Source organism: Chenopodium quinoa, unplaced genomic scaffold (genome assembly GCF_001683475.1).
Source record: "Chenopodium quinoa cultivar QQ74 unplaced genomic scaffold, ASM168347v1, whole genome shotgun sequence".
Classification (NCBI taxonomy): Eukaryota; Viridiplantae; Streptophyta; class Magnoliopsida; order Caryophyllales; family Amaranthaceae; genus Chenopodium; species Chenopodium quinoa.
Genome location: NW_018742410.1, coordinates 276,322 through 292,821, shown reverse-complemented (window position 1 = coordinate 292,821; position 16,500 = coordinate 276,322). Strand labels below are relative to the sequence as shown.

At 35.9% G+C, this 16,500-nt stretch overlaps 2 protein-coding genes across 4 annotated transcripts; one reads left to right on the top strand and one right to left on the bottom strand.

Moving 5' to 3' along the window:
- Positions 1–8,829: 8,829 nt before the first annotated feature.
- On the top strand, positions 8,830–10,029 carry LOC110705068. The gene is made up of 2 exons (XM_021882904.1): positions 8,830–9,356; positions 9,461–10,029. Exons 1-2 carry the CDS (start codon positions 9,120–9,122, stop codon positions 9,659–9,661), a joined length of 438 nt encoding a protein of 145 aa, XP_021738596.1. The 5' UTR covers positions 8,830–9,119; the 3' UTR covers positions 9,662–10,029.
- A 128-nt stretch (positions 10,030–10,157) lies between these two features.
- On the bottom strand, positions 10,158–15,694 carry LOC110705047 (protein WVD2-like 6). 3 transcript variants are annotated; one of them, XM_021882876.1, is made up of 9 exons: positions 15,303–15,694; positions 13,806–14,075; positions 13,434–13,712; positions 13,282–13,343; positions 12,998–13,069; positions 12,734–12,833; positions 12,565–12,636; positions 12,345–12,455; positions 10,158–11,070 (listed from the first exon to the last, which is right to left on the bottom strand). In XM_021882876.1, the coding sequence occupies exons 2-9, from the start codon at positions 14,070–14,072 to the stop codon at positions 10,573–10,575; spliced, it is 1,461 nt and encodes a 486-aa protein (XP_021738568.1). In that variant the 5' UTR covers positions 14,073–14,075; positions 15,303–15,694; the 3' UTR covers positions 10,158–10,572. The 3 variants fall into 3 exon arrangements, with proteins under 3 accessions (XP_021738568.1, XP_021738584.1, XP_021738576.1); XM_021882892.1 differs by having other exon boundaries at positions 13,282–13,340; XM_021882884.1 differs by having other exon boundaries at positions 13,434–13,709.
- Between the last annotated feature and the right edge of the window lie 806 nt (positions 15,695–16,500).

Here is a 16,500-nt window from a genome sequence, read left to right as displayed (position 1 = left end):
TTGTTTATTTCTCTTCCATTTCAAAAGTCATTAAATATACCATTGTTGAAATCTTGAATTTGAATACAAATGATGGAAAGAAAATTATGTAGATTAAATTATAGTGATGCACTACTATGGAAGAGATTGTCAAAGAATGCAACCAAGGAAAAGTATAAGAGAATGACTAATTAAAATTCATCAAAAATGTCATCTTTGTAGGAAATTTCTGGCTCCTCCTATCTTTTGGAAAATTCTAGTTAACTGAGCACATTTCGTAATAGTTACTACTAATGGTTCATGTTTTATCCGAATCAAATCGTAATCAAGTTCAAATACGTTCTTTCTAGAAAATTAAATTATGTAACTATTGTCACGTTTTACTCAATAGTTTGCTTCACAACAGTCATTATATAATGGTGTTAAAAGTTCTAGAATAATTTGAATTTATGGACATAATTTCATACGGTAAATAACAAAGTACTCCATACTTTATACAGAGTACTACATCGTATATTATTTCAAAGAAGCTTTAACAATTATATTAAAGTGTATTTAAAGGTAGTCAAAAATCCCTTTTAACACCAATTTGGTGGAGAATCAATACTAAAATGAGATGGGAGTGCAAAGGCAAATTAAGTTAAGCATCTTAACAACAGTATTATTGTTATTAGAAGATAATTTTTCATACCAAAAAAGGTTCCTAATCGTCATGAAGATCATCAGTTTATAATTTCAATAAATTTAATTAATTGAAGATTCCCATTGACAACAATTTATAAAAAAAAAAAAAAAAAAAAAATTAAAAGTGTAATCTCTCTAAATATTCGTCATTCACTCAATTATAGTAATTTATACATCGTCACGTGGTCACCAAACATAAACTAGTGGTAGGATGACAAATTGAAATTACGTTATATGTGTTTATACTTATTAGAATCAGATTAGATCATGTCAGATCAAGAATATTTCTAATAATTTTAAATATATTGTATATGTGATGCTTGTACATTTTTATACATATCCAAACATTCACAAGTAAGGAGTATCAATCTTATCACGAAATAAACTACTGTGTTACCTACCTTCTTAACATGAGAAAAACTAATAAAAACGTCAAAAAGCTTCGTCATAAAATTCAGTAGTAGTGCTATTCAAAAAAAAAAAAAAAAAAGTACTGAAAAAAAATCTATGAGCTGTTGGGCCTTTATACTAGATAATTGTTGGGTCCCTCTGAATGCTGTTGGTTTCAAATTAGGTCCAAACCCCACCGAAATTGGAGCAGTAAAAGTTGGGCGCAAATTCTTTATTGGACCCTGGTCCTTCTAGAATAGCTGCACCACGTCTATACTTTTGAACATTTAATAAAAAGATCTGAACAATTATAAATTTTGAACATTTAGTAAAAAAATCCGAACATCACAAATTTTGAACATTTAGTAAAAATATCTGAACAATTGCAATGTACCACGCCTATACTTTTGAACATTTAGTAAAAAATCTGAACAATTGTAAATTTTGAACATGTAAAAAAAATCCGAACAATTGTAAATTTTGAACATCTAATACAAAAATCCAAACATCGCAAATTTTGAACATTTAGTAAAAATATCTGAACAATCTCAATGTACCACGCCTATACTTTTGAACATTTAGTAAAAAAATCTAAACAATTGCAAATTTTGAACATTTACTAAAAATATCCGAACACTGCACCACACCTACACTTTTGAACATTTACTAAATCAGAACAATCGCTTGTGATACATAATCCAATTTCTTCTTCTTTTTGTCTCGGATTTAAGAAATTGCCCTGTTCAAATAATTTAGAGTTTCAATTCATCATTTAATTAATTTCAAAATTCAACAATAATATAGGGTTTTAATTTACTTACAATTCATCTTCATCACTACTTGTAGAATAATTTGTCGATTCTCTAAAAAAATGTGAAAAATGTTCAGAAATTATACGCAAATTACTAAAAATTAACTAATGCTAACTAGTGAAGAAATTTAATTAACGATTAATAGCAAATTTAAAGTAATCTACAAAAATTGTAGGTTGTTTAGAAATACAATTTACTTTTCTTCCATGTTGGTTCGTCAATTTGCAGAGGAGAGAGAATGTGTTGATGAGAAATTTGGTTCGTCGATTTGCAGAGGAGAGAGAATGTGTTGATGAGAAATTGAAAGAGGAAATGAAAAAATGTAGTTGTTTGTTAGTTTTTTTTTTTAAAAAAATGTAGCTGTTGGGAAAGAAATTAAGAAAGAAAAAAAGTGGGAATGTATGGGCCGTTTTTTAGCGAGAAATAAGCGCATATGGGCCGGTGGTCCAGCTATTCTAGCTGGACTAGGGTTCACAATAGACTTATTGGTAAGTTGGGCCTTTTGGAGTTTCCGACTTTACATACTTCTCAATTACCATTTGCTCCTTTCGTTTTGTAATAATCGCAATACTAGATACGTAGTATTATATAAGATGTTACGGAATATATACTTTATCAACCTTTTTCTTAATCTTACTTGAACTTATTAATCCGTATATTTATTATCTGAAATTGTTCCAATGACATCCAATTTGAACAACCTTTCAATATTTGCTACCTCTAACAAATTATGAAATCAAACTTCTAACGTCAAACACTTTGTCTTTTATTTTAAGATTACAAATTTAGACTAAACCGTTGACTGAATTTTCTTATCAATTACGGTCCACAGAATTGGTTACATATTGCCAATATTTGTTAAATGAGGAATTAATGCAAGGAACCTATAACAACTCAACTTATCAATGGTCAACGAGTCAACGCCAAATTGTAAAATGGTAATCACGCTCATAGTCCAACGACATATAGTCCAACGAAGTAATTTGTACTTCAACCTCTCAAGGGTAAGTGGGTAACCACTCCCTCCGACCCTTAAAGTTTGTTCTTTATGTTAGATTATTTAGTACTCTGTATGTTGTATGTAAGTTTATACGTTTGGTAGATTAATTACAAAAGAATTATGGGACAATGTTAAAATGAAAATAGGACCAAATCTTTGTGAATATTCTTTATGACGGTTATAATAATACTTCGTGCTAAATAAAGAACTATCATCAACAAAAGGAACATAAAAGATTTAATACTACGTATAATTATTGGAAATACAAGAAAATTCTTGTAAAAAAAGACTATTATTTTAGATCGTCATATAATTTTACTTCTCTTTGCGCATAAATATTAAATATAATTTATGATGGCTAGATGAATAGTGTAAAGGGTAATTAGTAATATACAACAACTATCTTAAAAATAGAGAACATAGTTGATTTTTTTTTTTTTTTTTTTTTTTTTTTTTTTTTTTTTTTTTGTATGGTAAAAGTTGTAGTTTCATGATAAGCATCATGCTCCCTATAACCCTATTAGTCCAAGACAACTATAATATTTTCTACGATATAGTTGCAAAAACTTCCAACTTTAGTCTAATTTAAAGCGCCTATAAATTCTCAAGTTGATGATTAGCAAAGCTTAATGAACAATTAACACGACTCGTGTCGTAACTAAGCTCTAATTAGTAATTAGTAAGCTTCGTGTCACGGGTCATCTCCCACACCAAGGATGGGCGTCAAGAGGGTCACTAGGCAGCAAGGCAACAATCGGGGCTAGGGGGCTTGCCTTGGTGCTCAGGTAAGCACTTCCCCCTAAAGAGCTTTATATTGTACCTTGCTTAAAATCCTAGTGAACACCCACTTGACAGTAACACAATAATGGGTCGTTTGGAGACCCAAATGAAGTCCAAATGGGCCCAAATTTGGGGGTCCACCGTATTTTGGGCCAAGGAAGACGATGGTGGTGTCAGTTTTCTGAGACAAGGCCCCGAAATACGAGTTTTGGCAGCAGGTAGTCCGGAAAACGCGAGATGCTTCTAGAAGGTTCCGGAGCTATCTACGAGGTTCTTTTGAAGACTATTCTGGAGTGGATGACTCTAGAATAATCAAGGAAGGTCTGGTACATATTAGGAGTCTTTTAGGTCTCTCTACATATGTACATAACTCTTGTAAAGTTCTAGAATGTTCTAGGGTAGTCCTTAACATTCTAGGAAGGAAGTATGTAGAAACCTCCTTGTATGTATGTTCCTTTGGAGGTAGGAACTCTCTAGATTGTTGTAGTCTAGAACCCTCCATTTGAGGAGGTTAGGAACGTTCTAGAGAAGCATGTAAGTAGGGTGGAGCACTATAAATAGGCTCCAAGGCATCATTTGTACATTCAAGTTGAGAGATCAACAAGTTAAGAGCTATAAGTTGAGAGATCAACAAGTTAAGAGCTATAAGTTGAGAGCAATACAAAAAGCCTTTCTTAAGCACTTGTGTTCTCTTGCAACTCAATCCTTTCCTTCCAACACTTAGAGAGTGTGAGGAAAACTAAGGCACGAGGGTGCCAAGTGAGTGATCGGGCATACCAGCAAGGGTGATAGCTTGGGTGCTCAATTGTCTACGACACTTAGTCGTAAATTCGGACTAAGGCACTAAGGGTGAGTGCTTAGTTCAACCAAAGGGGACTTGTTAGCACAAAGGGATCGTGCTAGCAAACTTATACTAGCAGCACAAGGAGTTGTGCTACGTGGGCACAAGGAGTAAGTGCCAAGGAGAAAGCCTGACTCGTCTTACGACGGACTGTAAGCGGGTGGCGCACGGTGCGTGACTAGGGCAAAGTAGTCGGCACGTGACATTCGGCTGACTTCTTTAACAGTTCTTATAATCTAATCCCTTTCTTGTTGTTGGCTGTAATGAAGGGGAATCACCTATGAATTTCTAATGAACACGAAACATTTAAAGTTGGCTTATTTTTTTAGGAGAATATTCTACGTATACTATAACTTCTTTTGCAAATTGTACTTTAGCAATAATTAAGGTTCAACGATTCATGTGTAAGACTGTAATCCATGTCACATAAGTTTGGGTACGGTCTTGAGGAAAAGGCATCCCAAACTTGTACTCCGTAGTAGTTTACTTGTTAAGCATTAAACATACGAGTATTCAAAAACTAATCGACGTATAAAAACTAATCGACGTATACTTGCATTGCACCACGTTAGCAATGTAACCTTCTAAAAATATGAGATTTGGATTAGAAGGAACATTTGATCAGTTAATAAGCCATTGTCATAGATTCTACTGAAAATAAAACTTTCTATTAATAAAAGTACAATAAACTAGTGTTTCATTTTAAAATATTAGTATAATCATCAAACATCTTGATTCCTTATGGACCTCAGAGGGGTGTGGGTTGAACTTAGAGGTGGGACTTCGGTCTGGCAGTTCGGTTTGACCTCAGTTTGAAACGATTTCGGTTGAAACGGTTTGGGTTAAAACGGTGTCATTTAGACAGCGGGTTGGTTCAGTTCGGTTTTGATTAGTCACAGGTCGGTTCGGTTTCGGTTTATTTTTGTACGATTTAAATTCGGTTCGGGTCATAAACGGTTCGGTTTATAAACAGTTCGGGTCATAATCAGATCGGTTAGAAACGGGTCACTTCAGGGGCGGATTTACTCGGGTCAATGCCGGTTCGGTTTTTAAACGGTTCGGTTAATAATCGGGTCGGTTTGAAACAGGTCGGTTCAGGGGCGGGTTTACCCGGGTCAATGCCCGTTCGGTTTATAAACGGTTCGGGTCATGATCTGACCTGTTTGAAACGGATCGGTTCAGGGGCGGTTTTACCGGGTCAACGTCGGTCCGGGTTCATATCGGTTCGGGTCATGAACGGATTATTTTGAAATGGGTCGGTTCAGGGGCGGGTTTACTCGGGTTAATGCTAGTTCGATTCATATCGGTTCGGTTTATACTCGGTTTGGTGCTAAAATCGTTCGGGTTAGTTTGGTAATCGGTTAAATTGGATCGGGTTGAAATCGAGTTCTAAAAAGTGGTTTTGACCAGTTAGCGCGTTTTGTTTTATATCAAGTTGGGACTAGTATTTCCATTTCATTAGCGGGTCGGCATAGGTTGGTGAAAAAAATAATGGATCGAGTAGAAATTGGGTTTTAAGAGATTTTTGACCGGTTAGCTATTTTCGTTTTATATAAAGTTGGGACTTTGTCACTTTATTTTCAGACATCGGATTATATACAATTACACAAATCTTCATTTATTCAATTATTCTATATCATGTTAATATGTTATGTTTCAAGTTTGGTTATACTCTTGTTGTTGTTTATTCGATATTATCGTATTAGTCTATTACAAATTTATAATGTATTAATGTATTATTGTTTCATTATTAAATATATATTATTAGGTTATCAGCTTCTTGTTGGATTGTTTTAGATATCGTGTCATGACCATGTTTTGATGAGTTGCTACTTTGAATACGATAAATCGATTCAGATATCAGATTATATAGAATTACAGAAATTCTCATTCATTCTATATCATGTTAATGTGTTATGTTTCAAATTTGGTTATAGTCTTGTTTTTGTTTATTAAATATTAGTCTATTACAAATTTATAAGGTATTAATGTATTATTGTTTCATTATCAAATATTATCAGGCTATCAGCTTCTTGTTTTAATTGTTTTAAAGATCGCGTCATAACCATGATTTGATGAATTGGTACTTTGAATACGATAAATCGATAATTGATATTGTAATAAACTAATAATTTAATGTTACGGAACTATATTTGGATGTTTAATTAAAATCACGATTATTCAATTTCCCATTAGTCTAATAAAGTAATAATTGACAATTGTTTGTAACTATTCCATAATTTTGGTGTTAAAGTTATATTGCTGAATTACTTTGTTGTCTTACCCTCTCTAATCACCTTTTAAGATTACATGCCTACAAGGCTGCAACATATATATGTTGCAACTTGCAAGTTAAAGAAAACGGGTGGGGAAGTAGAAGTATTCAATTAGATCGATCATCAACTGTTTTAAGTTTTAATAATCAGATACATTTATCGATTATCTATACATACCAATGATAGTATGATACCAATCGTACCATACATTATTATTTATTACATATACTGATATACATATAACTAATATACATTAAATCTGTCATATTGAATCAATTCCAATTTCCAAACATTTGTGTTTCTTACAATTTATAAGTTACATAAAGTTAAGAGTACAGTAGTGTTTTTATTAGTACGTAGCTATGAATAAAAAGAAACATACTATCCAAATCCATTATTCCATGATCCGTGTCACCGTCTTATATTAAATATCAGCCATTGATTTGCATGTCATCTAACGGCCTATCATCGCACACATTCCAATTCACGATCCGTGTGTTTTCTTTTCCACCAATCAGATCACTCTTACCATCGTCTCTTTAGTACTCCTTTTGATTTCTTTCTCGTTTTCTTAATCCTCTTCTATAATATTATCAATTTTTTGAAGCCATGGCTGCTAATATGCTCACTGCTCTCTCATTTTCTCTCTCATCTCCTCTTCCTTCTTCCTTTCTTCTTCTTCCTTCTTCTCCCTTCTTCCGTCTATGTTCTCCTTTCTTCCATCTCGTTTCTCCGTCTCCGTCCACCGGCACCACGCACGACGGTTTTTATGGTCAAATTCGACCACGAAACTCTAGATCTAGTTGTTTCATGATCGAATTTGGCCTTTTAAAACCAAATTCGAGGCCAAATTCAGGATTAATATATAAGGTGTTTTCGTTCTTCCTTTTTTTATTTTCTGTTTTTCTTTTTAATTTTTTTTCAAGTTGTGGGCAACGGAGGGGGCCGAGTTAGGGTGGGTGCGGCGGCGGTTAGACTGGGTTCGGGTGGGTGGGGAGGGAGGATTTTTCGAGGGAGGGAGGGAGTTTTATGGTGGGTGAGCAATTAGAGTGAGTTGGGGGGTTTCGAGGATGTTGGGTTTCGTGGGGGTGGGTGGGGTGGGGTTACAGTGGGTTTGGGTTTTTTTTTCGATTTTTTTGTATGGGGTGGGGTGTGTTACGGTGACGGTGGTGGGTGTGGTTGGGGTTGGGTCTGTTTTTTTTTTTTTTTTTTTTTTTTTTTACAGTGACGGTGGTGGGTGGGGTGGGGTGATGGTGGTAGGTGGGGTGGGGTATGGGTCTGGGTTTTTATTATTTACAGTGACGGTGGTGGATGGGGTGGGGTAAGGTTTGGGTCTGGGTTTTTTTATTTACGGTGGGTGGTGGGGTGGGGTGGGGTGGGTTACGGTAATTATGGTGGGTGCGGGGGTGGTGTTAGGGTGGGTCTGGGTTGACGTTGGTGGGGTGGGGATGGGTTACGGTAATGGTGGTGGGGTGGGGGTGGGTTACGGTAACGGTGGTGGGTGGGGGGTAGTGTTAGGGTGGGTCTGGAGTGACGGCGGGGGTGGTGTTAGGGTGGGTTACGGTGGTGGGTGGGTGGAGGGTGGTTGGATTGGGTGGGTGGCCAAATTTTTTTCATTTTTTTATTTAATTTATAACTCCTAATTTAGTTATACAAGAATATAATTTTAATTTTATAATAGCAAAAAAATTTGCAAATTTAAATCAATAATTATATGTAAAAAAAATTGTACTGTTAAATTACATTAAACATCAAATATATTTCGTGGAATTCTAACAAATTGTTAAAGGCTGTAAATAGTTCAATTTGAATGGAACGGGTTGTAAACGGTTCGGTTTAAATAGTTTGTAATCGGATCAGTTTAAACGGGTTGCGGTTTGAAAATAGTTCGGTTTAAACGGTTTAATGGGTTATAACAGTTCGGTTTAAACGGTTAGCGGGTTGTAAATGGTTCGATTTAAACGGTTTTTTTCCTACGGTTTAAACGGTTTCGGTTTATAAACGGTTCGGTTTAAACAGTTAGCGGGTAACATTAATCGGTTCAAACGGTTTCGGATTATAAACGGTTTGGTTTGTTATTGGTTTACGGTTCGTAACGGGTTAACATTAATTGGTTCTGTTCGGTTTCGGTTTGACATTATACGGTTCAGTTCGGTTTTCGGTTTAAAATTAGCGGGTTATAAACGGTTCGGTCCGTGATGGTTCGATTCAGTAACGGACGGTTTCACGGTTCGGTTTGAAAAGTCCCACCCCTAGTTGAACTAGATGCTAAACTTGTTTGGTAAACCAAATTCTCAACAAGTTCAGCCTTCGACTCCTCTCTAAGTCTTAACAAGTCAAGCTTTTCCGCGATAGAAATGATTCTTGGAATCAACTCATCCCGTACTCTAACAACACTATCCATCGCGATTTCACTCTCATCGCGTATCCCCTCCCAAACCATCAATATATATTCGTCACGCAGCAACATATCAAGATTCTGCATGCTCAGAGGTGATTCTGATAGAAACACAGATCAGTATTACAAGAACATGATCAAAGATAATCCTGGAAATGGCCTGCTTCTGGGAAACTATGCCAGATTTCTGAAAGAGGTAGGATACTGTATTATGATTCTCATGCAATATCCGGTAAAATAACAAAACCAAAGTTGTTATAGAATAACACTATAACAGTTTCCTGGTTTAATGCTGTGCAGGTTAAAGGTGATTTGGCCAAAGCAGAAGAATACTGCAAACGAGCAATACTGGCAAAAGCTGAAGATGGGAATGTACTCTCTCTCTATGGGGAACTAATATGGCAAATCAGCCAGGATGTTACTCAAGCTGAGACTTATTTTCACCAAGCTGTTCTCTCTTATCCTAATGACAGGTACAGTGTATACGAGGCAGAAACCTAGCAATATTATTCCTTACCTATTTATCTGAACTTTACACAGCCTCAATTGGACTCAACTCGACCCAAAAATTCAATGTGTGATAAATATTTACTGTGACTCGGCCTGAACAACAAACCCAGGCTGACCTGACACCGCACCAAATAACTCATATCTCGAATAAGACCTGGCTAATATCCAAACACACTTGAGCCAAATAAAAACTGAATCAAGCAACCCATTTCTCACCTCTAATAGGCAATGACTGGGTGAGTAATTTGACATTCAAATCAAGATGGTTTTCAGTATTCTGTTCTATAAGTTTTCTTGCATGCATCCTGGTATTTTTCCTGATACAACTCTGCAATAATGTCAATGCAATGCAATTACATTCTCGCATCATATGCAAGATTTCTGTGGGATGCTGAAGAAAAAGATGAAGGCAAAGACGGTTCAGATTCAGCAACAAGATGATCTCAAAAAAACTGCTCAAAGTCAAATTATAGCGACAGCATAAGGATGTGTTGGAAGAATAAACATTTTAAGTAACAAAATATTGTTCCAAATGCAAACTACGCCAATTTGATCAATTTAGTCATCCCCCATAAGCTACTTATGTATCATAAACTACAACTGGTGTACGAGAGAATCCCAAAAATTTACCCACAACCACACTTCAATGGAAGACCACTAAGAGAGTAATTAATAGGAGCAATAGATTCTTAAGGATAAACAACTCGAAAAAGCAGTGACCGGACAATCCAGAGAAAGTGCAAATGCAGACTCTTAAGCGACCAGACTGGCATTCTAAAAGGCAAGAACAATCAAACCTCACCAAACTATGGACAAACTGCTTCATTGACAGCATAATCATGTTCTACTAAGCCAACACTTCGTGGAGGCGAATGAATCCCAGCTGCACCGAAGCTTTCTCTTCAATGCTCTGATACAACTTCTTGCTTGATCGGGAGCTGGACTTGATCTTCGACAATAGGCCCGTCCTCAATTTCAGAATGAGCTTCACCCTGGTCAGATGTTGGATCTTCCTCATCGACATGAGCAATCGGTGCAGAACCAGGGTCAGAGGGAGAAACTTCCTCTTCCACATGGGCAATAGGAGCAGATTCTGGGTTTGACAGAGGAATATCTTCCTCAACACGTGCTATAGGTGGAGACCCATTTACCGGATGATCCAGCACTTTAGCATTTTTCGACAAGCGTGTCTTCTCGGAAGGCAATCTAGGAAGGGACTTCCTCTGCGGCCGTTTAGACTGTACAGGTGAAGGTCCTTTACTAGAGTTTGTTTGTGAGACCGCCTTCACATCCAAGCTTAGTCTTCCAGGTCGTTGGTTTTGGTCTCCATCTTCAGCTTCCATTGATGAAGAATTCTTTTTTCTACCCAGCTTGGGTGATCTGGGACGTGTAGTTGGTATCTGAATCAGGAGGCAAATAGAAATTGTAGATCATATTTGACATTTAAGAGTGATAAAAGAGCATAGGAAGGGAAGTGTACTGTGTGAATTAAAATTGAAAGTAAGTCTAACAAAACAACTGTACACGTCCTGCTCCTTTTAGTTCATATTTAAAACAGCCAAGAAAAAAAAAAAATATGCCGCTCACCCCAATAATCATTTTTCATTCAGGACAGATGGAGGGAAAGCACATGTCTCACTAGAAATCCAAGGTTTTCTTTAATGCAAACAGCAAAAATTATGTCACCAAGTACAGTTATATACATCCAGCCACAATTTACCTTGCCAGAGCAGGCGTCTCTGCAGAGGCATTTAAGTAATTATGTTTATGTGCAATGAGATACAACAATGCATTTCTGGGTATCAGTAACTTGTAAAAGCACCTCAATCCAATCCTTTGCTATCAAATTGACCCGATATATAAATATTCCTAGAACCTAGGTCATTAAATAATACGAAGTACTCCAATACTACCTCACTATCTAAACAATAGGTAACATTTGACTCTGACCGTTATAAATTGCAACTTAAAGCAATAATTAGTCAAAACTCAAAAGTGGAACCATCATTTCTGGATTTAATTTGAAGTATTTTGTAAGCTTATCTACATAGTTTGTTGACATGATATCACGGCACAAACCAATAAAAAGGAAACTAGAGGGAATACCTATTTTATACCCAAAGCATTCAAATCCAACAGCCTACCTAGCAATATAATGTATGGAGTAACACATATAAAGAGGAAACTAGAGTTCTTAATGGCATACGAGTAGGGATTTCCCTTGTCTTATCGACAAAGAAGGAGCAAGGAGGCCCAACAGGCAACAGATACCATATTGAGTCAGAAAGGCGCATAACATACCTGTTCTGGTCCTGCAAATAAATTGGAGACTCTAGAAAGTAGAAACAATCTCACATAAAACTTCCTTCAGATGAAAAATATAATCAAAGAATATGATGCTGCAAGTCACCTCACAACAAATACTTAAAGCTCTACAAGTATAAACATGGTTAGCAAGCTTAAATACAAGACAACGGAAGCTAAATCGAGACCTGAAAAAACTACAGTAATTAAATCCCTGCAGATAACAGTTCGATTGCACACAATAAGCATAAAATGCCCATAAAGAGCTCTAAGCCCAGACAAAAGAAGAGTGAAACAGTTATCAAAATATGGTAGCCAGCAATAGGTCTAATGGAATATGCCAAACAACCAAGAGGGGAAAAAAAAATACCTTCTTTAGTTCAGCTTTAGGAGGTGCAGGTTCCTGGTAGAAGTTAGGCATTGGTGTTGCTTTAAAATTTAAACTTTTCCGAAGCATCCTAATCTCAGCCTCTTGAGATTCCTGCAAACAAACATAATTCAGCACGAGAGTAAAATGTATTCACAAGCAATGGTTCTCCTCAGATGAGTAAAAGCATAAGCATTCAAAAAAAAAAAAAAAAAAAAAAAACCTTGGACTTTGCTTGCATATTATGTTTCTCTTCTTCGAGCGCATGAATCTTTTCCTCGAGTTTGGTATAAAACTGTCCAACAGCAAGAACATGCCAAAATCCAAGTTATTTAAGAACATAGTCGACGCAAGTGAAATATTCCTGAAGTGAATAAGGAGCAAACACAAACCTCTCTTCTCTTCTCAGCTCGTTCATGACACCTAAAGCTGAAGCCATAAGATGGAAGTTTACCCTCTCTACGGGCCTTGGCATCCGCTGCAGAGGGGCTTCTGCGAAGTAATTAAGGATAATCTGACATATGAACTCAGAGACTGACTACAAACAATTAAATAAAACTATAAACCTTGGAAAATATGTCTTTTTACCCTAGTCAATTCTGAGCAAGGAAGAAAAGGGAGGAAAAGGCAGAAAGCTCAACATTAAAAAAGGATACTCAGAAGATTCCCCATTTCCATCGCTTGTAGTTGGACGTTCTTTCTTGAGGGGCTTCAATTTGGGCTTTTCCCTGCATATAAACAATATTAAGTTAAAAATGATCAGTGAAGAGAAATTGTAGTAAGCTAATAACTCATCTACAGCTTCAAAAATTCTGATAAACAAAAATTATAATACATTTTATAAACAAAGCAGCCAGTATCAACCGCTTTTAATGCATGAAGACTAAATTACATACCAGGTTTAAGAGGAAAAAAATAAAATTATAGCAATGAAACTTACACAGTGCCTTCACACGTCACAGACTTTTCAGAGCCAGACATCAATTCAGTCTTCACAGGCTGCTGGATAATTAAAATGACTTACTGTTAGCAAATAACTGAAGATAGAGGGGCCATTAGCCCACGCCAAACTTGAACTAAAAAAGTATCCACCTTAGCTTTGTGGGTGTTGCTAATCACAGATGCAGGTTTCGTGGTCTTGCTCGGATTACTACTAGTAGCATGACGATCATTAAAAGATTTGGTCTTCACAATAGGCTGTTTTGGCTGCGTATTCACAGACAGAGCACCATTTGAAGTTGCCTTAACTTCTTTATTGTTGGTTTTCTTCTTAATTGATGTCACCGCAGCCCTTTTTGTGTTTGAAGGCTTCTCATTTTTGGCCCTGCCTTTGGGCTCCTTCACATCTTTATTTTTTGTTGTTTCCACCTCCTAAAAACCAATAGGTATACAATAATAAGTAGAAAACATGGCAACAAGCTCATGAGCATGCATCCCCAAAAATAAATGACTGAAGCAATGTACCTCAGAAGCTGCAGAACCACTGATTTCCACAGGCACATGAGTAAGCTCCTCCGCTCCTTGAGTAGAATCAACCATCCTTGTTCCATTTAACTCAGTACCATTTTCTTGGTAAGCATCAGGACCTACACCCACCATACTGCTTCCAGGAATTCCATTAACCTCCACTGCAATGTCTTCCTCCCCTGAGCCATGGCGATCATATTGAACACCATTTAGATCAACAACACTAACCATACCAGTAACTATATCAGTGTCAGCATCCATCATCAGCTGCACATTGATAAAGAACTATGTCAATTCTAAGAATTACATCGGAATGTCAAATTAAAGGTATGGGTGTCTGCTCTAGAGGACAACATAACCAATTAATCTTATTTCAAATTAAGCAATTATGTAGTAATAATTTGGAATGTTGGAAAATTAGGCTTCAACAGACATTCACTATTCGAGCTTATTATTCAGTAGTGAAGAAGACTGTTGGCCTGTTGCCCTAGATAATGGACGAACAGTTCATAATTTTGAATAACAAATCCAACATTTATATTGAAACCTTCTACCGCAAATCATAAATTGCAGCTATCCTTGAAGCAAAGGTAAGACAATCACTCCATATTAGTGGTATGCATATTAGATTCTCTGCATTTAAGGCCTCTCTCATACTAAAACAAAGGAAAGCTTTGTGCACCAATATGCCCCCACTTTTGCCACATCAAACACTCAACTGTAAACTCATCCTCCTTTCCATTGGGCCTAATACATCACATTGAACTGCAAATGACAACAAAAACTGAAATACCTGTCGATTTTCTTCCATTGCATTGCATTGCCGATTACTATCTTTACAGTCCAAAATTTCTCTTTCAAGACATGATAAATTCATTGCCCAGCAAATAACATATTCTACAAGTAACAGTTTCTAGATACCAGGCAATCGGATCCATACCCGAGTCTAACACAATCACCCGTATTCTAGTCCGAACATCACATCATACATATGCAGTGGATCAAAAAAACAAGAATCATCATCATCATAAGAAATTTTTATCACTCATATACATACAACCCAGAATTCTTGATAGCATATTTTCTCCATACTAGTTACAAAACCCCATAGTTGATAATTGATATTAACAACACATTATCAATCAGAACTTCGTAATACTCTCAATAACCAAACAGCCCAAAGTCACTTCAACTTCATGATTTCAACTACAATTTGTCAACTCATTCATTTCACTTTCGTAGAGCAAGGGAACTAAGTTCATAGCAGTATTAGGTCAAAATAACTTAAACAAGCAATTATACTTCAAATCTCAAAAACCCCCATTATGCAAAACCAAGAACTAGATCCCCCAAATTCACTAAACATGTATCAAATCCAACCCACAAAAAACAAAACAAAATTAAAATAAAAAAACCCAGAAACCAACAAAGTTGCTACTAAAAATCAAACTAAAAAACACCCAGAAAGAATTAAAAAGAAAGCATTTTGATCACCTGGGAATTACAGCAACATTAACCAACTCGATCTGAGACAAAAACAGAACAAATGGGAAAAAGGAAGTTCTTCAGTTTTCTGGGTAGTGGGTGGAAAAAACAAAAGATTAAATATTTTCCAAAGAAAACCCACGATCTTTCACAATGATTAAGAGATAACTGATTAGGTTTAGTTCTAGAAATTGGTTTGACAATTGGGTTTTTTAAATTTTAATCGTTCTTGGAAGATTTGATGTAAGAGGATTTGATTTTTGAATCAAAAATCAAAGAGAGGGGGGAAAGGGAGGGGCTGAGAAAGCAGTTGTTGTTGAAAGAGAGTGACTGGGTAGGAGAGAGAAAGAGGTGGGGGGACTACTACACACCTTGCTTGCACACTGTTCGGGCAGTAAGGATCATTGCGGTTTAAGAAGAGAAAAGGGAGTTAAGATTGAGGGTCATTTCACCCCATTTTTGGCAAAATCTTTACCTCATCTCCTTACTCGACCTAGAGATTTTAAAACTAACTCGATCTGATTTGGTTCGAATTGAAAATAACTTGATCTAAATTTTAATTTGTGTGGATACAATGATTTAGCATGATTCAAATTCGAATTAAACTCGACCCGACTGGACCCAACTGAACCCAATCTAATGACCCAAATTGACACCCGTTACTTGAAATTGTTTGGCCCTATTCACTTTACCTTTAAAAAAATATTCAATAAAAATAAGTTCACTTCAGCAAAATTAATTTTAGTTCAGTAAAAATAATTTCAATTCATTAAAAATCAATAACTTTAAAGAAGAAATCTGATAGGAAATCAATAAAAATAATTTCAGTTCAGTAAAATTAATTTCATTTCAATAAAAATAATTTCAGTTCAGTAAAATTAATTTAAGTTCAATAAATATAATTTCAGTTCAGCAAAAATAAGGCGAAGTAAACTTTTGTTTTGTATTACGTCCATAAGGTTTTGCTTTCTATTTTAAAGTAAGACTTGAGTATTTCGTATATATTAGTCTTGGTAATTTGAGGTTAAATGCCCGTGGTTGGAATTTTAATGCCCAAATCAATTAAGTTGAGGTGAACCATTTTTTTTGGTCATATTGGCTTTTAGGGTCAGACTTGTGCTTTGACCTAAATTTACATTTTTGGACTACACAAATCGTAATTTTTTCCGAGGTAGTTAGTGTGCTGAATAATTGATGATCAAATTAT

What these genes read in the sequence shown, in the direction of transcription:
- LOC110705068 (XM_021882904.1), top strand. Translation starts at nt 9,120, where the DNA reads ATGATTCTTGGAATCAACTCATCCCGTACTCTAACAACACTATCCATC. An exon ending in ATGCCAGATTTCTGAAAGAG is followed by an intron (nt 9,357 to 9,460) that starts GTAGGATACTGT and finishes AATGCTGTGCAG; the next exon opens with GTTAAAGGTGATTTGGCCAA.
- LOC110705047 (XM_021882876.1), bottom strand. Translation starts at nt 14,072, where the DNA reads ATGATGGATGCTGACACTGATATAGTTACTGGTATGGTTAGTGTTGTT. An exon ending in GGAAATGGGGAATCTTCTGA is followed by an intron (nt 12,834 to 12,997) that starts GTATCCTTTTTT and finishes ATTACTTCGCAG; the next exon opens with AAGCCCCTCTGCAGCGGATG. An exon ending in GAGCTGAGAAGAGAAGAGAG is followed by an intron (nt 12,637 to 12,733) that starts GTTTGTGTTTGC and finishes GCTGTTGGACAG; the next exon opens with TTTTATACCAAACTCGAGGA.